The sequence below is a fragment of the Lottia gigantea genome, assembly GCF_000327385.1.
Source record: "Lottia gigantea unplaced genomic scaffold LOTGIsca_14, whole genome shotgun sequence".
Taxonomy (NCBI): domain Eukaryota; kingdom Metazoa; phylum Mollusca; class Gastropoda; family Lottiidae; genus Lottia; species Lottia gigantea.
Genome location: NW_008707617.1, coordinates 5,123 through 32,335, shown reverse-complemented (window position 1 = coordinate 32,335; position 27,213 = coordinate 5,123). Strand labels below are relative to the sequence as shown.

General features: G+C 32.7%; 5 protein-coding genes across 5 annotated transcripts; 3 read left to right on the top strand and 2 right to left on the bottom strand.

Moving 5' to 3' along the window:
* Nucleotides 1-319: 319 nt before the first annotated feature.
* LOTGIDRAFT_230597 (hypothetical protein) lies at nt 320-2,347 on the bottom strand. Its single transcript, XM_009049595.1, has 4 exons — nt 2,285-2,347; nt 1,514-1,741; nt 984-1,130; nt 320-740 (listed from the first exon to the last, which is right to left on the bottom strand). Exons 2-4 carry the CDS (start codon nt 1,728-1,730, stop codon nt 562-564), a joined length of 543 nt encoding a protein of 180 aa, XP_009047843.1. The 5' UTR covers nt 1,731-1,741; nt 2,285-2,347; the 3' UTR covers nt 320-561.
* Nucleotides 2,348-5,286: 2,939 nt separating this feature from the next.
* LOTGIDRAFT_98844 (hypothetical protein) lies at nt 5,287-5,685 on the top strand (the record flags this gene model as incomplete). The annotated part of the gene is made up of 1 exon (XM_009049594.1): nt 5,287-5,685. A coding segment is annotated over one exon (399 nt), but the record flags the coding sequence as incomplete, so codon positions are not given.
* A 2,726-nt stretch (nt 5,686-8,411) lies between these two features.
* Nucleotides 8,412-13,392, bottom strand: LOTGIDRAFT_111730 (hypothetical protein; the record flags this gene model as incomplete). Its single annotated transcript, XM_009049593.1, has 13 exons — nt 8,412-8,571; nt 9,319-9,409; nt 9,711-9,869; nt 10,296-10,441; nt 10,934-11,076; nt 11,327-11,461; nt 11,694-11,792; nt 11,937-12,012; nt 12,128-12,231; nt 12,506-12,610; nt 12,914-12,983; nt 13,108-13,174; nt 13,308-13,392. Coding segments are annotated over 13 exons (1,440 nt in total), but the record flags the coding sequence as incomplete, so codon positions are not given.
* A 2,758-nt stretch (nt 13,393-16,150) lies between these two features.
* Nucleotides 16,151-18,834, top strand: LOTGIDRAFT_230595 (hypothetical protein). The gene is made up of 5 exons (XM_009049592.1): nt 16,151-16,347; nt 17,059-17,178; nt 17,380-17,552; nt 17,921-18,039; nt 18,658-18,834. Exons 1-5 carry the CDS (start codon nt 16,203-16,205, stop codon nt 18,770-18,772), a joined length of 672 nt encoding a protein of 223 aa, XP_009047840.1. The 5' UTR covers nt 16,151-16,202; the 3' UTR covers nt 18,773-18,834.
* Nucleotides 18,835-22,169: 3,335 nt separating this feature from the next.
* LOTGIDRAFT_186016 (hypothetical protein) lies at nt 22,170-26,542 on the top strand. Its single transcript, XM_009049591.1, has 9 exons — nt 22,170-22,272; nt 22,800-22,969; nt 23,258-23,333; nt 23,502-23,680; nt 24,271-24,327; nt 24,796-24,918; nt 25,118-25,250; nt 25,582-25,665; nt 25,869-26,542. The coding sequence occupies exons 1-9, from the start codon at nt 22,251-22,253 to the stop codon at nt 26,084-26,086; spliced, it is 1,062 nt and encodes a 353-aa protein (XP_009047839.1). The 5' UTR covers nt 22,170-22,250; the 3' UTR covers nt 26,087-26,542.
* Nucleotides 26,543-27,213: the final 671 nt, after the last annotated feature.

Below are 27,213 nucleotides of genomic sequence, written 5' to 3'. Positions count from 1 at the left end.
ATATCGCTGTCCTGAAAATTTATTGCAAATTCTACGGCGTTGCCAATATTCCACTTAGCCCCTGTGAACCCCTCTATACATTAGAAATTATCCAGTTCATTATGCTGCTGAATGAAGATCTACTCTGTGTGATTAGTAATTATCATTGCGATGTATTTGACTTAATCTAGTAATGTAGGCCCTCTCGTTCGTTTCAATCATCATCACACATGAACTACAAAAGAATCAACAACCTAGTATCCCGGAAAAGGAAGTGGAATTTAATCAACTAACCAACCAACCATCAAGTAGCCCGGGTTAAAAGACACGTACACAGGTAAATTTTAATCTGAGTATTTAATCAATTAATTGCTATGTTTTCTTCAAAAGCCATCAACATTCAAACATTCATTGGTCCAACTCGTTTACACATGCTTCAAAACCTTTATTAAAGAATATTAAAAAAATGATCCAACTCGTGTGGTTTGGTTAATATGTCTTTACTTGCAAATGTTCGCAAAACTTCCATACCAAAACCTTATATATATTAGATTCTGTCACAGTTGAAATGGAACACAACAGTTATTGTTCATCTGGTAATGGGTCGTGTCTTTTAACGTCCGTAACGTCCGGTATCATGAACGCACCAGCAATTAAAATCAACAGCATGGCCAATACTGTCAGTCCCATAGAATAAGACACAACATACGGTTCAGGAAAGTATGCCAAAAACAGTATCATTCCAATAAATGAAAACACAGCTGAAAAAGAAAATACAGTATCATTTACCTATCTTATCATTCACCTTAACAACTGTCGTCATGGTTTTCAGAATGAAAATCTTAAAAATAAATGTCCGTAACCACCGGAAGTGACGACTGACAACGTGTACTTGATTTCGGCAAAATTTACTATTCCATCCATTTAAGATATGGTAACACTTTAGGGCCTACACAAATTTTGCTGTATAACTGATGTGGACGATGGCCGTTTTATTGACTTACCAGTTAAAACACAAAGAGACATCAGAGCAATGGCCAGATTTCTGGTTCTAGCTGATTCAAACAGAACATAAACTCCTGAGAGAATAGTGGTAAATAGAGCTGCTATAAATACCATAGTCTCCATAGCTCGTACTCCTTGAAATAGACCTGAAAAATGAAAAAAAGTGGCAGGAAAATTATATTAAATCTATCTGCTTGACCAAAGACTATATTATGCCAAATTTAACATTGTATCAAACATTATCAATAATGGGACTATGAGTACTAAAAGGTGACATAACCTGAATTGCATTTGTACAACCAGGCAAATTGAGGCAAAAAAGCTATTTACGCCCTAGCTAACAACGGTGAAATTTGTTTTAGCATATGAACTTATTATTATATGCAGTAGTTTCCAAAATAAGCCAAAAGCTGGTTAAAACGCATCACGTTTGCAACCAATTAATGTTAAGGGTTGTATGTCGGCCAGGGCGGACATAGTGGCGTAACGTTTTAATGAAAGTGCCATAGACATGTTAAATATTTCTTACCAGTTACAAATGTATCTGGGGTAGTGATGGTTTCACATGATCCCGAATTACATGATGTCATTTGCCATAACCCAATCCGATATGACAACACGTCATTGGTTGTACTGTAGACCATCCATTCCAGTGTTGCCCAACCAGCTACGTGCATAAATAATCCTATTATAAGACATACTAGTGAAGCCTTAGCCCAACCACTAGCATCACTACATAGAGCCATAGACGGTTGATCTGAAATGTAAAAAGTTTTATCTTTTATATGCCTTGAGCCTGTAGTGTTGGAACGGATAATGACGCAATGCCCTCAAGTGATAGAGTCGTCTAAATATTTGCTAAAATTATCTGCACCCACGTCCATCGGTCAGTCGGTTTGTATTTCCTCGCAAATGCTCTTGAAAAAGACAAATATAAGATCAAGTTCGAATTATTACGTTTTTCGATGATAATACGCAAGAGTTCTTGCCCTTGTTCCGAATAAATTATATTACTTTAGCTCCTCCTAGTTTTCAACCGATTCTCTCGACACTTGGAACCTTGAATTCTATTTGGCCATAGATTGTGTCATACTTCAGACACGTGTTTCGTAGACGACTTTTTCTTTTTTATCACTTTAAATCACTTAGTGTCTCTAGGTCAACAATATTTTAAGTCAACATCAACTGAACGTCGTTGTTCACAACTGATATGTGAAAATAACTAACGTATACCTCGGTCTGCTCTTCAAAATTACTCGAATATTAACTATCCGATGATTCAATTTCAAAATTCACTCACCTGTTTAGAATTCAAATTCAGTACTAAAAATTCTAATCTACCTCAAATTAACCTACGTCTGTTATTTTGTCACGTGATGTTTACATATATTTTTCTATACTCTCTTCCTATCCTTTCAGTTTGAATTATGACATGGTAACTATAGAGACTTAATAAACTCATAATGAGAAGGGTATGTACTTTCTATATTTGATATCAATACTTCAATATCGATACAATAAAAGACTTGTTCATTCTGAACCACAGAGTCAATTTTAGCGCTTATATTATGTACTCGAAATTGGTGACGTTATAGGCTTACTTCCGATACATAATTGTAAGTGCGATTAGACGAGGTAAGATGCACAGTGCGGCAAACGGTGTGTAATTATCAATACCATAGGAAGGCGAATCATGTACCAGTACCTTGTGTATTCTGTTCTTTTCATTTCAACGATTTAATCCTCACATATTTCTTTCGCCTATGCATTTGCTTTTCCCTTCGAACGAGCTCGATTTTAGTTATCAAGGCTTTGGTCAGTTCATTTTTGTCTCAAAATGAACAGTTAAGTTTAAGTAGATGTTGAATACAACTACAGCAGATTAAGTGGGTTATGTCGAGCTGTGTCACATTCTGACGTCTATTTCCCTCAATGTAGGCCTACACTTCTTGGGTCTTGGGCCCAATCTGGAGCAGAAAAGTAGGATGTAAAATTCCATTTTCTTTCATTTCCTATATCAACACCCACTCAATTGTTGTAGGCGTGGTTTATATCCCAATGTTTTGATTTTAGTAAGGCTTCAGTAAGTATGAATGGTTTCGAAAGAAGTATATTGAACAAAATATCTTTGAAAGTTTCGACTACGTTTTATTGATACTTGTGATCTTTGTCTTGTTTAACTATTCGATTTATATTAGTTTTATATACTATAATATAGGCCTAGGTGTCGATAATTCTCTAAACACTCCGTTTACGTGTCTTGTGTGACGATGATATCGTACATAAAAATTATATGATGTATTCGGTGAGACTGGCGTATTACCGACACCGTTATTTTATTTTAAAGAATGACACAGAAAAGTGTTTCCTTGTTGGACCTTGGAAAAATAAACATTATTGATATAAAAATATTACTTGGTAAATTAAATGGAAGACGCCTTGAATTTGTTCAAATATTTTCTTAGCTCTTAAGCTATCATAAAATATTTGCTTAAATATTCGGGCAAATTCTAAATTGAATTGACTTTGACATCTTCCTTGCGGCACAAAAAGTGGCCTATTCCATAAAATTGCGTTGCGTTATTTAAATGTTAAATGTATTGTAGTTTGTGGGATTATTCAGAGTTGGCATTTTCATCGATGACATTTGAAACATTGTTTTTCATGATGAGACAATTTCAAAAACAATTCACCCTTTCTATTTATAAATAAAATGTAAGGCCTATATTAAGTGAGCTTTAATATTTCACGATACCTTTAATATTAAAAAGTTTGTTTGAAATTGAGATGGGCAGGTTCCAAAATGGAATATCGAACACACTTCGTTGTTCCGAACCACAGAACAATGACCGAACGCAGCTTTGAACGATGTCAAGGTCATTTAGAATAATGTAAACATAAACAGAAGAATAAAATTGATGAATTTTAAAACCACCTCCAAATTTTGGGCTTTGCCTTTATGGTGATTTACAGTCTGTACATATCAAGTCTAATAGTAATAGAGCCTTATTATTCAGGTATCCATATGTCTTTATTATATTAATATCTTGAACCGCAAACAGTCCTAGTGAAGTCAGTGAAGATCAATGTTACTTACTTAACTATTAATTGGCGTTGTATTCAGTATTGTGTCTTGTAGTGTTGGTAGATCCAAGTATTGGGATGTAGGCTATGCTTGAAAAAGTAGGCCTACTAATTTAAGCAAACAATTGCCGTACTGTAACAAACAAACTTCGAAGCATTTTATCAATGGAAAGCAAATTATAGAATTATCACCCTGATCAGCTGATATTCGACTTCCTTTTAAAAATATTAATTGGATTGGTACAATTTGATTCACTCACAAAGTGCTGCAACATGTTTCAATTCGTTAGTTACTTTTTATAGCTGAGCTGGCAGCTTAGACGTCCGTATACAGTGAGTTTCTGGCCTCTTGAGGCAGAAATACCACTAAAATTCAGCACAGAGATGAGGGGGGGTGAACATCTCAGCCCATGACCACTCGTCTGAGGCAGGCTGAAGACAATCTTCGTCCCCATTTTTGATTCAGTTAATGCTCAAAGGGTGCTGGCTATGGTAAAGAAATTCATTACTTTAATTCAACAATTTAGAATTGAATTTTACCAAATTCGTCTAAGAATGTCTCCAGGTCCATTGAAATATGGTTATGTATTTTTTCAATTTGAAGTAAACACACTTCCCTCCAAGAAAATTCCCTCTGTAAAATTTCAGTAGTAACTTATTACTTTCAATCACCTTAAGCTCTATAAAATCATAATATTTACAAATAATGGCTTTTCCAGCGGTTGGCATTTTCATCTGTTGACCCAATTTAAGACTCAGTAAATGGAGTTGATCTTTCAATTTTAAATAAGGAAATTATTAGCAGAACATATATCTGTAAACATTGTAGATAGAGGGTAAATCATATACCGTAAATGAAAACATGTTCACGCAATAGCAGTTTTCAAAATTTTAAGAAAGTAAACTCAAATTATGCATTAACATTTTAAAACTTTTTTCATTTCAGGTCAAATGGAAGTAGAAAGTGAACTGAACTATCCACCAGCAGAATTAGAAAAACTTTTAACAGCAGTTACTTGTCATGATTTGAAGACTTTAGAATCGCTCTTGAAAGACAAAAAAGTTTCCCCAAATTTTGTCATTGAGGGTCAAAGTCCAATTTGTCTTGCTGCATCAAGTGGATTTGCAGACACAGTGCAACTGTTGTTAGATTATGATGCTGAACCAAATCAGCCTGATCTGAATGATCTAAAATGGTTTCGTCCACCAATTCATTTAGCAGCATCAAAAGGCTATCTGGAAGTGATAAAAGTTTTAATTGATAATGGAGTAGATATAAACAGCCTAGACAATGATCACCGTACTCCCTTACATTGGGTGGCAACGTACGGTCATGTAAAATTGGCTGAGTTTATATTGTCGCGAGGTGCTGCAGTCAACATGTATCAAATGGATGGATTCTCTCCCCTTCATGCTGCAACATGTCTTGGACACACTGATATGTGTCGTCTGCTAATTAAGAGTGGAGTTGATGTGAATCATGTTGATTTAGATAGATGGTCAGCATTACACACTGCCGTCTGCTATGGACATGAAGATGTGGTGATGACATTATTAGAAGCTGGTGCAGACGTACATCAACGTACTAGTGATTCAGAAACAGCTTTTCATTTGGCAGCTATTTGTGGACTTCTTCCAGTATTGAAGTTATTATTTGAACATGGTGCAGATCCGAATTCCCTAACTTCCAATGGATTTACAGCATTTCACTTAGCTGTGTTTTATAACAAGATTGCTGTGGCAGAGTATCTCCTCTTATTAGGTGTGAATATCCAGACTAAAAATACTAGTGGCAATAGCCCATTCTATCTAGCGGCTATCAGAGGTGAGGAAAAACTCATCCGAATGATGTGTCTGTCAGGAAAATGTGATCTTTATAGTGAACAGTGGATAAAACAGGGTGAATTTCCGATGGCAATCAGGGATACACATATTGTGACATACATATTAAACAATATGCACAACCCTTTAAAATTAGTGCATTTGAGTAGTCAAAGTATACGAAAACAACTTTCTAACAGACTTTTAAACAATGTACAAAATTTACCTCTTCCAGAGTCGGTGAAAAATTTATTGATTTTTAAGTATGTCTAATTTGCCACATCATCAAAATTCCAAGGCCATTACTTGTCACATTGCATAGCCGTCCATGAATGCATTAGACACATTACTATTGGTGTATATTTGATTCCTTTAGAGATCATGAAAATATCAAAAGATACAAGTTATTGAGATGATGTTATTCATTGGCCAGAAAATCTGCATGATGATGAAATTCGCCAACATCAATGTGTGCATTGCATCAAAGAAAAAGTGGCATGTACTTGGTGACCTTGAAATTTCGACAATGAGTTTGCCAAGACATATTTATGTTGATTTTGGAATGCTGTGCTATTTACATCTGTGTTACTTTTGTTTGTTTTGTTACCAATTTAAGAGAAAACTTGTATGATCAAAATAAAAATAATGAAATCAGCTATTTGGATAATGACCAGCTAGACTTTATTTTTCAAGAATGTAAACAAAAGGAAGATGCTCAACCTCTCCATCACTAGTAACCACTCTAGTAATTGCTCTGTGAGTTGCACGTGTGCATGCTGACAAGGGGATCCATGAGTTCATTCTGGCATAGTTTGAGAGAATACTTGGTCATTTGCTACCCTGGCAACACTTTCCTAATTGCAAACTGCATGGCATTGCCCCTCTTTAGAAGCAGAAAGTAGAGCGTAAAACTTCATTATTTTCTTTCTACGTAGCCTTATAAGTTTTCCTTTTCAAGGGAGATAAGTTTCTCTCACTCAGCAAATTGGTCATTAAAAACAGTTCACCAATCATCTATCAATGATCAAGGTGAACTGTAGTGAGTACTATTCATCATCACTCACTAACAGTTCACCAAATGATGACCTGGGTGAGTACAGTTCTAAAAACAGTTCACTCACCTGAGTAGATTTTGATATCTACTCACAAATTTCCAAAATTATTTCTTCAGAAGGTGAGTTGTAGTGAGTACTACTCAATATCACTCACTAACAGTTCACCAATTCATGCTAAATTATGACTTGAGTGAGTACAGTTCTAAAAACAGTTCACTCACCTGAGTAGATTTTGATATCTACTCACAAATTTCCAAAATTATTTCTTCAAAAGGTGAGTTGTAGTGAGTACTACTCAATATCACTCACTAACAGTTCACCAATTCATGCCAAATTATGACTTGAGTGAGTACAGCTGAGTAGATTTTTAAAACAGTTCACCAATTATATATGTGTCATCTAGGTGAACAGTTCTCAACATCACTCACTAACAGTTCACCGCATATGACTGACTTCAGGTTTTGAAACAATGAAGTAGGTCGGAGGGGCGATTATTCAGACAGGACAAGTCCAAGTCAAGTGTGCTTTTGTCTATGCAAAGATCTCTAGATAGTTGTCAAAAAAGGAAAAGGGGGCTTTTGCATTTACCCTGGCAATATTTTTCTTGTACATTCATGGCATTACCTTTCTCTATCATCTGCAGAAAAGTAGGACATAAAACTCCATTAAATTTTTAAGTTTAATGGAAGAATACTGAATAATGTATGGTTGAACAATTTATTGTATTTAATGTAAGCCTATATTCATATTTTACACAAGTGAGAAGCTTAGACACTCCATTACCATTACAAATCTTTGATTCGGAGAAATGTTCAATCTTATGGAATTAATCTCCTATTGCTGACAGTTAGTTATACAGCCTAGTTTCTACAATGAGCAGTTTAAACAAGAAACATCAACAAAATTTTTCTAAAATCAACATTTCATAGTTAAAAAAAATTTCACACATATCAGTGCCAATTTAGAAACAGATGCCTTAAGTGTGTACATGTGCAAAGTATATTTTGACATATGTAAGCTTATATCAGAGCCTAAACTGAAATTAATAGAGAAAACTCTTTGAAAATCTTCTTTTTGGACATCAGTGATAGTCTGGTGACAATTATAAAGAAGATAGATAAATCTATGACACAAACTATTACAGCAAAATAATAAAACCAAATCTTACAAATATATTTGTACACTTAAAGTAGAACAGTTTGTAATCAAATGACACATTTTTTCAGTTAATAGATGTCATACAGCAAAAAATTAACAGTACATTCTACAGTTTAGGAATTTTAGGTAATTTGACATAAGCTGTATAGAATTACACAAATACATCATTAAACTCACAATGAGCATCTCTAAAATTATAAACAAAAATACTTAGGTATTAAAAAATCTTCATGACTGCAGCTACAACAAACTTATTACTTGATATACTCCATATAATTTTCAAATGAAATTCGGCAAGCCTGACTAGTTTTACAGGTCAATCATTCTCGGTTTAGCTGATGTTGGATTATCCAGTTTCTGTAACAAGATTTGGGCACCTTTAAAGCTACACTTGCGTAAAGATTTTTTAATTGGTATCAACTGTTCTGTTACTGCCTCTGTTACTTCACCACATTCCAATTCTATCAAGCTGAAAGATAAAATTATATTATGGCTTAAAAATAGATTGTGACTTTTTTTTCCAAAAAAGCTAAGCCATATTTATAGCAAAACATAATTTGTTTGCAATTCTTCTGATGATTCAAAGCATAAACAAGAGCAGTGGACAATGTCCCATAGACAATTTAGACAGAACACTTGGCACCATATTTGACCATGTAATTATAAGGAGTTCACAGTAATCATTCTTTTGCCATATTTATTTGAATAATAATTTTCTGTGCTACACCAAAACTGCTGTTGTAACATTCCTAGATATATCCTTGACTTTATCAGAATACAAATTGTAACATGTTTAATTAAATTCTGTCTCTATTGACCTCAAATGACGTGTTCTTGATATATCTATTCATAGCAACAGTTTCGTTAGGTTATAAGCATAGGTAGAGGAAGAATCTTCACAATGTCAAGCTGTCCAAAACTTCATCTTATACCTTGACCGAAATAGCCAACCTTCTTGTATAACATAATGCAGCATTTTGATTGGATTGTATGCTAGCGAATACAGTCAATCGTAGTCATCCATATAAAGACTTGGCTTATTTCTTGCATACTTTTTGTTGAGGCCTCTGATTGGCTGTACTCTTTTGCATACAATCCAATCAATTTCGTGCATTTACAAACATCTGTGACACAAAAAAGGTGGTATTACAGTCAGGGATATAAAATGAAGTTCGTAATAGCTTGACATTAATGCAGAAAAAGTCTTAAGACTTACTTTGTCAAAATTAAACACCCCCTATTACAAGCTGCCCATGATTTCAAGGCTCCTTCCGGTACTTTTTCCAATAACATGGTGGAAAATAAGACTGAAATAAAACATTATCTATTAAGAAGCTTCAGTCTAACCAAATTGTAATTTCAAATTCAAATGAAATAGAGTTTTATCCATGTCTGCATTTGTTTTAGCAGTCAAACATGATGTAAACCAAATTTGCCAGCATGTTTCTGAAGCAGCCTTTTGTGTCTTCAAATTTTGGAACAGAGAAAGATTTAAACTGTAATAATCTTAAGATGAGTTCCTTAAAAAATTTAAAATAGCACTTCAAACAGATTTTAAATCTGCCACAAATAAATCTATTACGCAGACATAGATAAACAATTTCTCACCTTCCTCTCTATTTTCCAGTCTCTTTTTGTCTTGATTAATAAGACGTTTAATCATGAGATGACCAACATGATGTTCTACAATGTGAGAAACTTCACCCCCAGCAGTAAAAGGTTCAGAAGCTATATCAGCAATAAGTTCTAATACTGCTGAATTATCAACTAGAATGATAAAAATACACTTTAAAATATATTAATAATGATGATAAAAATTATAAAATTGATGAAAAATATAAACAATAATGATAGAATGTTCTTGTGCAGATCATGAGAATAAATTCTGCTGCTCTCACATCTCAACCATAATTGTCCCACACAGATTTTTACTTGACATAAGTTTAGGCCAAAAAAATATAATTTTCGAATTTCATTTAGATAAATATGTAAATACATAAGAAATGAATGTGGATCTTGATATCGTTAAGGGAAATAAACGCTGATTTATCATGAGACAAAACCCACATGATCAACTTTGTTGGATCATCTATTTTGTCACTTATTTCCTCAATAGATCACTTACATGCCAAAAATACAAACTTTCACTTCATGGTATGCGAGTTACACAATAGAAAGAAAGTTTTAACTGACCTGTTACATGTATTATTATAGAGAAAGTTAATAATAACATAGTATTATCAAATACTAGAGTTTTAACATTGTCTAATACAAACTGGATCAACTTTGGTGATATATAATCCAATAACTCTTTATGTCTTACACTGCTTTCTTTTTTACTGCAATAAACACAAGACAAATTAACATGGCATAAATTGGGATTTTTTCAGAAAAAATTTTTTCCTTACTCCACCTAAAGAAGAAGTCTATTAGGTAATAAATTGTGCCTAACTGCATGCACCTTACTTTTTACATAAATAAGGTTTGCAGGCAATAAGTGTTGTGCTATTACAGACTATAGTATACAGTCAATCCGTTTTTTCAAACAATACAACCTCTGTCTTAACACTCTCGTTGGTATTTCAAATTTTGCAGACTATAGGGGCCAAAGCAGCATTAGAATTGGTATTTGAAGGAAAAAGCATCTCAAAATGTATCAATATCGGTTAATAATGAGTAATTGTTCTTGGTTTTAATGGAGGGCACTGATATTTTAAAATATCCCGGTTTACTATTTTTTTTACCGTTCCATTGGTTTTTAGCTCTGTATAGACATAGGTATTTGAAACAACACCACAAAAATCAGTGCAAAAATAAAACAAAACGCTAACCTTGTAGCGTTATGATCACCGGTTTGTAAGATATATATTATATCTGGGTTAAAATGAGCAGGATCTCTTGGTACTAATAAATAGAACAACACACGTCTTCCATGATTATCTTTTGCTATTTCCTTTAAATTTTGTAATATTTCCTAAAAAAAATATGATGTATGAATGAATTATATAGATTGCCACACTAAGCATGTGTAACCTTTATGGACAGCCAGAGAAGTGGTTGCTTACACCTATGTAATTCAACTTAAATTCAGCCACAACATTATAAGTTTCATACATGAACATGACAATGCTTTTTCATTCTAAAAAGTGACACAGATGGCTGAAACTTAGCTCTTATCAGATTGTAAAGCTAATATTTTGACAACTTTATGAACTCATACTTACATCTAGAATAACTTTCTGTACTATTTTGGTATCGTCAACACAATCAAATATAGCTAATAATACAATATGACCATACTGTTCTTTACAGATCTTGAGAATGTGACTTTTAAAACCCTTTATTATCACTTTACGATCCTGGAACACAAATTATGAAAATATGTGCAAATGCAATATTGTCTAGGTGACTGGGTTAAGACAAGACTGCGATTTATTAAAATAAATCATTCTTCCCCATTATTCCAGTCAAACCAGCTATAAATGGATATAAATTCTCCAGGAAATAATCTAAGACAAATTCCAACACCTGTGGTGCTTTATCTTGAATTTTGTAGTAATTTTGTTAATTTTTATAATGAAAGTAGCATACCTTAGCTGTACCATGCCATATACAATTTAATACCACTTTAGATCCATCTTTAGTGTGTACCATATTAATACAACCTTCACGTAAAGCTTCTATCATTTCCTAGCAAAAATAACCAAACAATTATTAAACAGACTAGAACTTTTTTGAGAGGTAAATTTTAATTTTGGCTAATTATATGCAATATTGGATCATGAAAGGTGTTATTTTGCCTCACAAATAGCAACCTGAATAAATTTCACTTACTGTTTTCATCTTGCCTTCAGCATGTGTGAAATATTCAGCAAATACTCTATGTACTATAGAATGTAGTAAACTTTCTCTGAAATAAAAAACCCAATTAACATTATAACTAGTGAACAGTATTTTTCTACCCTCTGAATAGAAAGATGGTTCCCCGTTGAAAATTTAGTACAATAATAACTTTTTATACTTACTTTTCTATTAGTGATAAAAGAGTTTCTTTCATATTACTTAATATCATTTCTTTTTTATTGGGTTCTTCTTGGAATATCTGACTCAATGATTTAGCTGAATTGGTCTATAAAACAAATAAATGTAACATTTAATTAAAACCAAATTGGTTCTCATAACGCCAAATAATAGGTACTAAATCATCTTCTAAGAGTCTTTCTGTTGCAATTCTATCATAAGTCTATTATTTTAGGCTAATTATGAACATCAGTATTTTCAAGCAGGAGAAAAGCCTAATTGAGTCAATGGAATTCCCTATCTAAGGTCTAAAGGAATTATCTCAATCCACGATTAATCAAACCCAAGATGTCAAGAAAGCTAAGGAAATTTTAAAAGCTTACTTGAAATAAAACAAAACTTGGGCCATAAAATTCTTCTAATAATGCAAGTTTCTGAGGTCCATTGGCTTTCTCACTGAAGATAGTTTCCACTACTTCACTTGCTTCCTACAATATCAAACATACAAATATCAAGTTCCACCTGTATCTTGAGCTATCATTCTCATGATCAAACTGAGATCTTCATTCAACAATAATTTTGTTTGTTACTTAATGCTTAGTCAATTACTGGATTCTGTCATTTCTTTATTAGCTAATTACTTTCATAATAGTTAATAGAATAGAAATTGAGTGTAGAATCCTGGCATGAAAATATATTGATTTTCCCACACACAAGTTCCATCAGCCAATTTTAAAATTGTAACTATGAATTTAAATGCAGGCTTATGAAAGTTAAGGTAATATCTGTACCTTGTGCCTAATGAGTTTAACAACTTTACCATGTAACTGTTTGATTATAACATTTACAGCTGACTTAGGCCTGAAATGAAATAATGTAATACTGGTCAATTGGTAGAAGAGTAGCTACAATTTGCCCACTCTTTTTTGAATTCACAACTGTCTTGACCAAGTGCACAATTACATTGTATTTTAACTTTACTTACATATATTTCAACATTTTCAGAACAACATATTTTCCATATTTCGATTTACATAACTGTACAATAGAAGCTGAAAATAAATTCATGAAAGGATAAGCCATATTGATACTACAATCTATAGCTCAATCCAAACAAGCAATTGCCAGCATTTAGCTTAAAGGTTTAACAAATAACAAAGTTAGACTTGTTTCATTAATACTAACCTTTTGTTTCTTCTAAAACTGTTGCTTTATGCTGTTCAGTACCAAATTTGATCAAACACTGTATCATTCGAGCAGTATCATGAGCGTATGAAAACTATTCATGATAAAAAAAGGCATAATTGAATATCAGACAATGTTCTACATAGCAGATATAATCATTAAGGGCATCTAAACAGGGCAGAGCATGGGCAATAAGAGAATATATTCATCAATGGACTTACACAGTGTCATAATTATATAACAAATTCCCTGTATAATCCTAATTTTGAAAAGTGGTAAGGGATGCTGAAATTGAGTTCTGTTAACCAGTAAAACAAATATCTAAATGACCATGTTCCTTTGAAAAATTATAATGCATCTGCGATTTATATGACACAACCCATAAGAAAATCTATTTGATCATATAATAGACTCAACAATGAACATACCTCAGCAATCTTTCCTTTTACACCAGAAAATAATTCATTACATAATTCAATCCTCTTCTTATCTGAGATATCAGACCTACAATAAAAAGAATTTTCTCAGACAATTCCAAAGAGGAAACGACGCAGTACTACAAACTAATGTTTTTTTTTCAAGGTTAATATGTACTGATATTCTTTGACTACTTATTTTTAGATTGAGTGAAATCACTACTACAAAGTGTTACATGATAAGTAGAAATATTAAAAGAGTGACTTACTTTCGTAACTGTTCCCATATGACTTTAGATTTCTGAATAATTTGATAATGATTTTTGGCAATTCGGCTAGCTGTTCTTCTATCTTTCCAGTTCATATCTTTAGTTTTGGCTTTCTTGACCACTGAAAATTAAATCATAGAAATTTCAGCGGTGCGACATAAGCTTATAGCTTATAAATTTTTCAAAACTCAACCCTGCATACTAGTTCTCAAACCATTCAAGCGGATATGCCTTAACAATGACACTTAAGTGACTGTACTGTTATTGAGGAAAATGGCAGATGATGCAGATAATGAATATCAAATTAAAATGAAAAAGAATTTCTTACTTGTATCATCATGTAAAACAGATTGTGAAGCTGTTTCTATCTTTCTTTTAGGTGCTTGTCGACTCTTTTCTAAATTCCCTTTAGATTTTAAACCCTTCAACTTCTTGGCAGCTTGTTTGATCTGAAGCTGATAGATAAAAAAAAAAAAACAGTGTTACAAGTTATTGAAATATATTTATGTAAGCTAATCTAATATACTTATTCATTTCTTTTCTTTAAATTGATTGTTAAGTGGCTTTCTTGTCTTTTTCCATGAATATGAGACACTGGTAGCATTAATTTGAACCATTCCAATTTTCAACCAGACATTTGTAGGTCTTGAAATTCCACAAAAAACTAAGTGTTTTATAGCTTCTTTTTATAGTAACATAATGTAGCTTACAATACTGTTTAGTATTTCTGTAATTATAGGAACCACAGACATCTCCCATCAAGTAACTTTAAGACAAATCAATGACAATTAATGTGAACACTACAAACACAATTAGACTACTCCTTGGGCAATAGATCTTAACTCTGTAAAATTTTCTTTACCTTAATGGATTTTTTCCTCTCTAAAGGTTGAGCTCTAGATGGTTTACCATTTTCTAAATTTGGAAGATTCTCTTTAAGACAAGATTCCAATTCTTCATCCAACAACTTCTTGGTCTTTTCCTTAGTTTCAATAGATGGCCGCTTAGTCATTTTGACTGCAAACGATTTTTCTGCACCATCAGGTGTCCCCCTGGCTCTTTGAACAGCTTTCTCAAAAGTGACGTCACCTCGCCTATTTTTGCGAATGCCAGTGGTGTGCATGGTCATTTCTGACATGTGAGCAATAGAACTAATTTCACCAAGAGAATCAGGTGTACTTTGGTCCAACAGGTTGTCAGCTAAATCTATTTGTTTAGTTTTGTTGGTGTAATATTTTTCTGTCGAATCATCTAAGTTGTCATAGATTCGATTTTTCTTCTTCTTTTTAACTGATGACACACTGTCCTCTTCAATAATTGACGGCATATTGAACTGTGCTTTGTCCTTATGCAGGATACTATTTCCTTCTGGGTTGCCTCTCATACTCCTGTTTTTCTTGGGAGAGGTCATTTTCTTTTTTCTCTGAGTAGGTGTGTCCACCATTGACATGGTGTCTCCCAGTGGATATCTTCTCTCTCTACTCTGAACAGTGACTTATTCAGCAAATATAATAAGGTTTAGACCTGCAATAAAACCAAAGACTAAAATTCATTCAACTCTTTTAGTTTTTGGCTATGCAGGACACGCAGAATACTAAGATAATGCTTAATAACATCCTCAGCATCTGTAAATAAAACCTTCATTATAATCTGTGGAACTTTTACAAGCAATCGAACCCAGCCATGGCCATGGAGAGTGGAAAATGGCAAAAAAGGAAGGGGGTCAAGTTAAATAAAGTATTTCTACACTTTTTGACATCGAAGCCAATATCAGTTGGTGAAAATAATACAGGTATACTCACGATCAATCTGACAATACTATCATGCAGATTAAAATGAGAGGACACGCCGTAGGATAAATATAAATATTTTTTAACAACCCTCTCTGTACAAAATCAAAACAAAAGCACGTTTTGAATTTACGACCTACTTACGACTGTTGTAAAAGAAATAAGACATGAAAAAATGGGAATAGATTTCATATTGTAGGGAAAATCACAGAATGAACGATTTTCCTTAGCATATTTTTGTGTTTAAAATTTTATTGAAAATCCAAACATACTGACCTACTTTTACGACATTCATTAATTAGTCCAAAAGGTCAGGTGTCATGACCTCTGACATAGGCAGCTGATACTCTACAATCTTGGAATGTTGATCATTTAAATGTCTTAGCATTATTTTTAGGGTTTTAAATTTTTTGTTATAAAATGTTATCTAAAGTATTGAAAACTATAATTATAGGTCCCCCAGGTGCGGGAAAAGGGACCATATCAACTAGAATTGTCAAAGATTTTGGCATGAAACACTTATCAAGTGGTGATATTCTGAGAAAACACATAATGGAAGGCACAGGTTGGAGTTAAAGGTCATACTTTAGACCCTTCAGATTTTTATTATGTACTGGAATTTTCCCTTGTCAAGAATTCAGGTCCAAAGTTTGGCTTGGAAAGAGTATTTTGTCTGTTACTCTGTCAGGGTTTTCATAATGAGACATTCAACTGAAACTACATTTAGACATGCAGAAATATTGAAATGCAATGAATGGAGTTTACGTCCTACTTTTCTGCACCATGTGGGCTCATGAAGACGGGCAACGCCATGCATGGTGCAATGAGGGAAATTTTGCTCTTTTTTTGATTTCTGCACAGCCTGTAGCACACCGGGCCTCTGTTTATTGTCATATCTGAACGACTATACACTTTTTCCATGTCAGCCCCTCTTACCTGCATCACTGACTGGGGGAAACCGGGTTGAAAAATCCGAAGGTGTTACCTCGACCTATGCCAGGATTGAACCCTGGACCTTCAGGTTAGCAAGCAAACGTCAAACTTACTGAGACAACGTGGCTCCCTTAGACACGCAGAAGTTGTGTGTTTTATTATTTTAAAGACCCCAAGTCTACTAAATTTGATATTAATAAGTAAAGAATCCTTCACAGGCTGTCTGAATTAGTGTAATCTGATGCATTAAACTGGGACATAAAACAAAAATAATTTAATACTTCTGTGAAATTAAGTGGGGATACATATTTACATTGATCACTTTTCTTTTCTTTTTTTACAGCAACTGGACTTGCAGCTAAACACCATATAGATAAAGGTGAATTGGTTCCTGATAGAGTAATGGTAGACATATTTATTACAGAACTTCGACACTTACATAATCACAGTTGGTTACTGGATGGTAAGAATTTTTTCAACTAATATTCAGCTAGTTTAAAGAGCTATAATGCAGTTTACCATAACTTAAACGTTAAGAACACAAGATATATAGATATACTACTTCTAGGGTTATTACATACTACTACTTAAAGGTTGCTATATAAACATAATGTGTCCTAAAAAAGATTATGCTACATCTAAAGTATATCTATTTGTCTTGCAGGATTTCCTAGAACAGTGAAGCAAGCAGAAGCATTACATAGAGTTGAGCCAGTTGATCTAGTAATCAATTTAAAGGTACCATTTGAAGTTATCATGGAAAGAATATCTAATAGATGGACACATATATCTAGTGGTAGAATATATCATTCAGAATTTAACCCTCCTAAAGTAACAGTAAGTCAAATATCAAAGTTTTTTTTCCTTCAAAAGGGGCTTTCTAGTCACTTATAAGTCTCACTATGGAAGGTCATTTCAATATCCATTAAACATGAATCATTGGCAGGGAGAAACTAGAAAAATTGGAAGGTATTGTCTTGATGTATACAGGGAGAGAAAGTGTTCATTATGGAGACCTTAAAGTTGGAAATAGCAAACTGCCACTGGCCTAGCAAAGTTCATGATAAAGAGCTGAAAAGTGGGTCATGAATTTTCATTTCATTTCTGAACTCAATGTATAAAAATAAGAATAACCACTTGATTCGATGCCAGCAATATTTTGAAGGAAAGTTTTGAGTTGATTTCATTCCCCATGTATTTGGTAGGGTAAAGATGATGTAACAGGTGAAGATTTAATACAGAGAGATGATGATAAACCTGAAACAGTTAGACAACGCTTACAAACATTTCAAAATATGACAGAAAAAGTCCTTGATTTCTATAGGTATGTACCATCAGAGCTTACTATAGGATTTTTTTTATAGATATGGCTAGTGACTTTTAAATGGGTTATTTTATGCACTATTTATATACAGATTGGGAAATTGAGCTGAAAAGTAAACAATTGATTCATGTGAAAGTAAATACATGACATAATTCATTACAAATTGCTATAGATTTATGTAATGAACTTATCTAAAATGGGGACAGAATTAACTTTTATCAAGTTAAATTAGTTCAATTATGTACCCTGCTCTTAAATTTTTTGAAAAAGGGCTCATATATCTGGCTACTTAATCATTTCTTGTGCTTTTGAGTGCCAAAATGTTTTGATGTATCTACTTAAAGTGATACTACGTCTTAGAATGAACATAAAATTTTAATTCGCGAAATATGAGTATATATTCATCAGTTAGCTTAAAATTCATAAAACTAAGTAATTATATATTGAAAAACACTTAATTTTTATCCTGTTAATATGTTATGTGGTGACACCAGGTATATCTACTGGCTCTTATTCGCCAAGTTTAAAATTTTTCAATTTTATGTTAATTCCAAGACGTAGTATCACTTTAACATGGATTTGAGATGAGCTCTGAGAGTTCTATATAATTTTTTCCAGGGAACGTGATCTGTTAACAGAATTTCAAGGGAGTGAATCAAATGAAATCTGGCCAAGAGTTCACAAGTTTTTATCAACTATCAAGACACCATTACATTATACAGAATACAAGTAAAATATTGTTCAGAATTAATTTAAAGTTCTTATTAAGTTTAATTTATTAATAACAATATTTCAAATGTTCTAAAAGGAGCAGACACAAATATTTTGTTAGCTCACAACTTCCAGTGGACTAAATTTTAAAGCAGTCTAGAGTGAAGATATCCAAACAGTGCACCACTAATTAGAAAGGAACCTGTCCTTGCACCTGATACCACTTTGTGCCTGTGTTTATCATCTCATCATATGTTTTAATTGTCTCCATAGTTAGCCATATTTTTATGATATAGCAATGGTCTGCTCTGTTTAGAATATTAATTTTATCCTTGAACCAATGTTCATGTTATTTTACTTTTCGAGAATTATGCTTTGTTATGTTCCTATACCAACAAGATGTTTTGTTCTTTAAATGACTGACCAAGATGACTATTATGGGATTTGTCTGCATGTTTATTGGGTCACTTATTTGTACCAATTTGATTTGTTTACTGTAGGCCTACATGCATTTCCAGAAAGCTTTGTTATTTCAAATACAGAACCTTTTTATACGCCCACATCTCTCTATGTGGACGTATATTGTCGTCACCCCTGGCGGTCCGTCGGTCAATATTTGCTTGTAAACGCTCTAAGAACTAGAATTTTTGATGGAATCAAATGAAATTTGGTATATGTATACATATTCATAAAACGAAGATCAAGTTTGAATTAGAGCTATTTAGGCTGTTAGAAGCAGAGTTATTGCCCTTGCCCCAAAATCTTGAATATGCTACTCTCTTAGTTTTCAACCGATTTTGATGAAACTTAAAATGGATGTTTCGTTTTTACCATCCGCATGCCGTGAAGGGCGCATATGTCTGTGGTCCACTATCTTTAATTTATTTTGTAATGGCTGGCCAGGCAGATTCTTTATTTCTCTATCTGGTTAAAGTACAGAGCTGGATGTTTTCGTTTATCTTTTGTCTTTAGTATACCAATGATCAGAAAAAAATGGTTTTGAAATAGTGTTCTTAATTTAAATTAAATTTTTAAAAGTGGGCTAATAATGCAAGAAAATGAGTTTGCGTGAATTCCTTACTTGTGGTAGACAGAGCTTTAATTGAGTAGATCATTTGATTGGTTGAGTATTTGTGACATATATATGTACAATTTCTCAGATTAGGGATGGCCAGTGGAGTTGTCCACAGAAATGAAAAAATTCAGTTCTAAATATTCCTAATGCCGCAAATTGTAACAAACTTTTGGTTTTTAACTAACGTCTTGTATTTTACAATCATAGATGTATCAATACATTATTTGGTAAAGAACTCAAGCTTTTATCTTTGTGCTCAGGTTGCATTATTCTTTGTTATAAAAATATTTTACTATAAAAAAAAAATAGAGCTTCCTTTTACATGAATGAAGTTATTCTTTAAATTGTGATTTATAGATTTTTTGAATTATTCTGTATTTGTATTCTATTTTTTTGATATTTCTTTTCGTTGATTTCATTCTTTGTTAATTTCATTTTTTTGAAATTTTGATATTGGATTGTTACTGATATTATTTTATTTGCACTGGATCTTTATAATTTAGGTCTTTTGAATGCAGCTTGTGCAAGAAAATATATATAAATCCACACAAGCAAGATAATTCTGTCAATCAAAATCTAGTCCGAAGAATGGCAAAATCAGGAGTAAATTTTACATAGTTGTAGACTCCTCCAAAGAGATACTGATAATGTATCTAACAATGATTTTACAAGTATTTGGGTATTATTTTGTAGGTCTTGTACAGAAACTGATTACAATAATGAAGTATGGCCTGAAGAATTAAAACACAAACTTGCAAGATCTTTACATTAACTGCTAGGATGTATCTTTTTTTTAATTTAACTGTTATATTACCATTAAGTTTCTTAATGAATTGAGTCTCTACCACCAAGTCAAATCGTTGCTGATATTGTGCAAGATTAATGGGGCTCAAAACAGGATTCTAAACCTTTGTTCATTTTATTTCTAGGTATTATCTATTTAGATTTGAATATATTTGATTTAAATATTAGATTTAAAATCAGATATATGTTAAATGTAATTTTGTATGTTTTATTCCTTTTGATTTTAAGAATTTTCCATATTTCATCCCAATGATTTTTCTTTGTAATGTGTACATTGTAATTTGAGTGAATGTTCTTCCAATTCTCAATAAATGTTGTTTTGATTTAGAATCTGATGAATGTTCATTTTAGTTTTGTAGTTGATGATGTACATTGAAAGTTTGAACATACATTTATTTATTTTTAGTCCCATTGTATGTTCATTTTAATTTATATAATTGTTCATATTAACTTAGATGTATGTTCATTTTAATTAAATTATGGTGAACATTTATTTGATTTAGATGAATGTTCATTTTTATTATAGATGAAAGGTCATTTTATTATGTGATTGTTCTTTTTTATTTGTAAGTTAGGTGAATGTTTTTCACTTTAGATGAATGTTAATTTCAATTTCAATCAATGTTCATTTCAATTTAGATTAATGTTAATTGCAATTTCAATCAATTTCATTTTGATCTGGATGAATGTTCATTTCAATTCCAATCAATGTTCATTTTGATTTAGATGAATGTTAAATTCAATTTCAATCAATGTTCATTTTGATTTAGATTAATGTTAATTGCAAGATAAATGTTTAATTCAGTTCATTTAATTTTGAAATTTAAATGAATGTGCATTTAGATTTAAATCATTTACTATTTTATTAGAAAGTATGTTGAAAAGTTAAGGTTAAAATAATCCATAATTTGGTGCACGTCATGGCCATGAGGGTTGTGCATTTAAATATACAGTTGATTTTATTGTTTATAAATTATGTACATAATAAACACCTTTTATATAAAGAGCCTTAACTTGTTGGGGTATCAATGTCCACAAAATGTATTACCGGGTATTATGACTACTCTTTTATAAAAGGATTTACAAACTAACTACTAACAATTCTGTTTTTATTCAAAAGTATATACATAACAAGAAACAAAATCACCCACAAAATTGTGTTAAAGGGACATAATATAAAAAAAAAAATAGACTACAAACATTTTTCATTAAGGAACGTAACAAATAAAAAACAAGACTAAAATATATTAGTTTTTATAGGGTAAAACAAAGAATTATATCCGTAGAGGCAATGGTGTATGGTGTATAGTTAGAGTAATGGAATTGGTCGGTTGTCAGGATTTGTTTTTGTTTCTTTCTGGATTGTTGCCATGATATCAAAAAGAATAATTCTAATGATTTTCGAAATGTTTCATATTCGTTTGCTAAAGTAAGGCTAACTTACAGAGCAAATGAAGCCAATAATCAAGCTGTTACATTTGTAATGTTTTCGGCTTTTATATTATCATGCGGATTACATTGCATAAGACCAGTAAAGTGACTAGTTGATCGAGACAATGATATACCAGCAGACGGAACATAATATCACAATTCATCACGCTTTCATTGAAAACATTCGAGAATGACAACCTTCGACCCGACTGGTAAAGTAGCTGTATAAGTTCATTTTATAACACTCTTTTAAGAAGCAACCTTGTATGGATGAAAATGTGCTTTAAACGCTATAATTTTAATTGCTTAGTAATCGACCTTCTCAGACCGATATACTTTACATACTGGAAGACAGAGTCTACACAGTAAATGCTCACGCTTTTGAGCTTTACTTTCTAAAACCGCCAGCAAACTCTTTTACGCATGATTTTTCATATTTTTAAGCCTAATATGATTATTATATTCAATGCCAATATCATAACAGTCTAAAAAAGTCAAAAAGTAACCACTATCTGATAGTAATGCAAACCTAGGAGCAGAGTGGCATCAGGTTTCCGAGTGAGTTAGCATAACATTAACAAAATAACTAATTGTAGGCTATATTCTGGGAATTTGAATTTTTTTTCCAAAGTCAACGTCCATCCAATGCTAAAAAAGAGGTACGTCATATTGTGCCCTGTTTTCCGACCGGAATGAAGTGGTTATTTTAGGTTTTTCAATTTTAAATACATTTTTTCAGAACACCAACATATACGATTCAATCCATTGAAAGACGAATGGGTTTTAGTGTCCCCTCATAGAGCTAAACGACCATGGACTGGACAAGTTGAAAAAGTTCCAGAAGACAATATTCCCAGAAAAGACAGTAAAAATCCTTTGTGCCCTGGTTCAATCCGGTCAAGTGGAAAGGTAATATGAAGCTGTTTATTGTGTTTTTCTTATTTTCCTGGCATTAAAAGGAGAGTTTCACAAAAACAAAGAATTGTTAAACAAAAATCATGCCTCACCCCTTAGCCTTTAAAACAATTTCCAGGATATAAGTTAACCCTTAATTCTATTTAATATCATACCAGTTTCAATACCAATTATTAAAGATCAAAGTTCTTTGAAAATAAATCGTTTGGTCGAAAAAAAAAATGTCTCAACGTATGATTAATTTCATTGTTCAAATCGGTGCGATACCGGTAATTTTTGCAGGTGAATCCAGAATACGAAGGAACATATGTATTCAGAAATGATTTTGAAGCTTTACTAGAAGACGGTCCTGGCCCAGGTATGGATTCTAACACAGAGAAAGTCGATCAAAATCTTTTCATTTTACCATTCCAACCATACTTTATGATATAAGCGTTTCAGATGACTCCTTCTAAATTTACGCGTGAAGAATTCTTACTCTGATTTCGACTAATCTATTTATGCTTATGATTTTACCAAATTTTAGCCGAAAGCGATGACCCATTATTCCAAGCAGCACCGGCTTATGGAACGTGTCAGGTTATGTGCTTCCATCCATGGTCTGACGTAACGCTTCCTATTATGGAACAGAAAGATGTTCGCGCTGTGGTTGATAAATGGGCAGAAATGAATAAAGAACTAGGTCAGAAATATAAATATGTTCAGGTGAGCTATGCCATAGGTTTTTCAAAACTATGCCAAAAAGTATTTATGTTGAAACATAGCCATGCTCTTATAACGGTGTAAAACTTGTGAGATTTTGCGTGTAATGGCTACATTATTATGTCTCATGTTTTGGTTCCCTAATTCCATTATGTATTAACATTATCTTTTATTAGGCTTATGATGAATTTGTGTCACATTAGGTTAGGGTAGTTGAGTTGTTTGGTACTTGGTGGGATTATTCGATTAGATAAATTACCAACCAATGCCTAGACTCCTTCTCTAGTTTTGTACGCTGGAAAGCATTTTAAACATGATAATTATTGTCCTTTGCATTAAAATTGACTGGACATAACCATAATAATAATAATAATAACTTTATTTGGCATCCCATTTAGACAAAAGTCTAATTTTCAATAGGTCCCACTAAACTACATATTATATACAAGATTACAGAAAGAATAAAAATACAGAAAATAGAGTTATAAATGTTATTATACACATCTATGGACATAACTGATCCATGACACACATTCCGAAACTGGTCACAATATTTGTATAGTTAAACATATCACTCCAGTATTTTGTTGTAGATTTTTGAAAATAAAGGAGCTATGATGGGCTGTTCTAATCCACACCCTCACTGTCAGGTAAGCCTATTGATCCATTTTATTGATGTTGGTATATTTATACTGAAATACTGTATAACGTGGTAAGTAAGGAATTGTTATGTAATTTCAGTGTCGAGAATTCATTCATTTTTGTCTTTCCTATTGGTTGGTCGGTATATATTATAAAACGCTATTGAGTCAAAGTTCGTTTGTATAGGATAGGAAGAATAACTATGTCAGATCATGGATGGTCAGTGCAATAAACCACAGAAAACACTAAACGAAACGTCTAAATCTGTCAGATCTGGTCAGATTGTAAATCAATCTTGACAGAAGATCACAAAATTTAAAACCAGGGTTGCAAACTTAAGCAACTGTTGTAATAATTTCGTAATTGATGTGTGCGTATATCTGATATATCGTATATTTTCATAAACGAAAGGAATATAACAAACTAATTTTGAACCTTAAGCTATCAAATTTAGTGATTAAGAAATTCTATTTCAGATTTGGGCAAGCTCTTTTCTCCCAAATGAACTGAGGGTAAAAGATAGAACGCAAAAAGAATTTTACCAGAAGTATAAGAAACCTATGTTGATAGACTATTTAAATAAAGAATCAATCAAGATGGTAAGAGAATACTGATTTTAAAGGAATATTATCAATATACACATCTACACAATCATCTCCCTCCCATTGCATCGATCATTCATTCAAGCTATATAATATTGTCGAATCAAACAGCCAAACGCCCGGAAGTGTTTCTAACTTCTCAAAATGATTATCGGATCCACTTTTGAAAACTATGCTTTGGTTTATGTTCGTATAGGAACGTGTCGTATTAGAAAGCGAGCACTGGGTATGGTTAGTGCCATATTGGGCTGTTTGGCCGTATGAAACGATGTTGTTACCAAAACGTCATGTTTTACGAATTGAAGACCTGCAAGACAAGGAACGAGAAGGTAATCCGTTTACTTGTACGACTTGTTCATTGTGTACGGTCATAATCATTGTACGAATGTGTTACAATGACATGAACGTTTTACAGATAATAGGACTTTGTGCCATACTGCCCAATTGAAGTTGATCAAAAAACGTTTTGAGTTAGATCCGCTGAATTTATCAATATTGATGTTTCTTATTATTCCTTCTACTCACACTGGTAAACTGAATTTGTATCAAAAAATAACTAGCAGTGTTTATTCTGATTTTTTCGTCTCCATTGTAATCTAACAACTTTTCTAATGCGGTTCAACGACACGACGGTGTATCGATATCCATTTTTCTTCTTAGATTTATGTCTGATAATGAAGAAATTACTGTCAAAATATGATAACATGTTTAACATATCATTTCCTTACTCTATGGGCTGGCATGGTAAGTAGGCAGTTTGATTTGTATTAATAATCTAATTCTTTGAATACCATCTTCCCTTACCGATTTCCAATATGAACTGCACTGGGGTGAGCAATTGTGGTAATGCACGAGAAATTATATTATTTATATATATTATATAATAGCACAACGATTTTAACGTTATCGAGTTTGTAGTCATGAAGAATGGTATAAAATATTTTCAGGCGCGCCAACTGGCGGAAGTTTGAAAGAAGATAACAACCATTGGCAATTACATGCTATATACTACCCACCACTGTTACGTTCTGCAACAGTGAAAAAATTCATGGTTGGCTATGAGATGCTTGCTCAATCCCAAAGAGATCTGACAGCTGAACAAGCTGCGGACAAATTAAGAGGACTCTCTGATGTCCATTATAAATTACAGAACAAGGCTGAGTGATGTTGCTGTAGACTGACAGTTGCGAGATTATTAATAACGGCCATATTCAATGAATGTATAGTGAGATTCTTTTAGTTAATAATGTCCTGGTGCTTATAAAGATTGGCTCAGGTAGTCCTTGTGATTGGTAGATTCCGAGAGGAACTGGTGGCATCTGGGTACTGAACGCCCCGACGTTTGAAAATCGTAGTTGCTATCATGGTGTAATGATGTGAACAACATCCCGGTTTTTAGAGAACTAATTTTTTGGGGTTACTATTCTTATGTATTTTTTGTGTGGATTCTCTCTTCTATTACGAGATTGGTTTTCTATAGCATTTATTATGAATTTATTGATGTGATGGGGTTATGTTTTGATTGGTTTCCTATGTTTGGTTAGTCCAAATATATATATAAATATATTTGTTAGTACGTTTTGTTAATCTGAACAAAGAATATATAATTATGTTAATGTAATACACATTGTTTTTATCATGATTTGAAAATACCACGTAAAGACAAATATCAAGATAAAACAAAATTAAAGATCTGAGGCTGCGGTCTGAACCAGAACTCTGATGATCAATATGAGCTATTTCCGAGCCCCCATTGACAATTTTACTCAGCCCCTTCCACTTAACGATTCATGGAAATGCAATTGTATATTATACAACCAGTAGATATACAAAATCAAGAATCAATGCCTAATATGGCTCATTTATTGGATTCGGACTGCTTATTTTCAGACACAGCACCATGTGGGATCTGCAGTTGGACAGCCAACATTTTGTGGTTTACATTGGTGAGCACTGCCAACACATTTACCATTTTTTTGTTTACATTTATAACAACAACCTGAAATAGTAAATATTAAAATTCAAGCATAATAGCTTACTTATTGTTAACCCTATCGGTTTCTCGGAAGGTGATGGAATATCAACACACTGAAAGCCATAGCAGACAAAAAAAAATTCACTTTTTCTTAGTATCTTTTTTTGGATTGCTAGTTTTTGAGACGTGTCTTCATGAATATTTTACAGAACTTTTGATATTTATACTAAGATGAACAATAAAATAATAATTCCATCAAGACATTACCAAGATATACTTCAATGTCCCTGTGTCCCACACGATACCAAAACACTTGT

Bases quoted from the DNA above. Each gene is read 5' to 3' on its own strand.
- LOTGIDRAFT_230597 (XM_009049595.1), bottom strand. From the start codon at position 1,730: ATGGCTCTATGTAGTGATGCTAGTGGTTGGGCTAAGGCTTCACTAGTA. The intron at 1,131-1,513 runs GTAAGAAATATT...TTCATTTTTCAG, and splicing joins CCCAGATACATTTGTAACTG to GTCTATTTCAAGGAGTACGA. The intron at 741-983 runs GTAAGTCAATAA...TTTCTTTTTCAG, and splicing joins GTCTCTTTGTGTTTTAACTG to CTGTGTTTTCATTTATTGGA.
- LOTGIDRAFT_230595 (XM_009049592.1), top strand. From the start codon at position 16,203: ATGTTATCTAAAGTATTGAAAACTATAATTATAGGTCCCCCAGGTGCG. The intron at 17,553-17,920 runs GTAAGTCAAATA...TGTATTTGGTAG, and splicing joins TTAACCCTCCTAAAGTAACA to GGTAAAGATGATGTAACAGG. The intron at 18,040-18,657 runs GTATGTACCATC...AATTTTTTCCAG, and splicing joins AAAGTCCTTGATTTCTATAG to GGAACGTGATCTGTTAACAG.
- LOTGIDRAFT_186016 (XM_009049591.1), top strand. From the start codon at position 22,251: ATGACAACCTTCGACCCGACTG. The intron at 23,681-24,270 runs GTGAGCTATGCC...ATTTTGTTGTAG, and splicing joins AGAAATATAAATATGTTCAG to ATTTTTGAAAATAAAGGAGC. The intron at 25,666-25,868 runs GTAAGTAGGCAG...AAATATTTTCAG, and splicing joins TTACTCTATGGGCTGGCATG to GCGCGCCAACTGGCGGAAGT.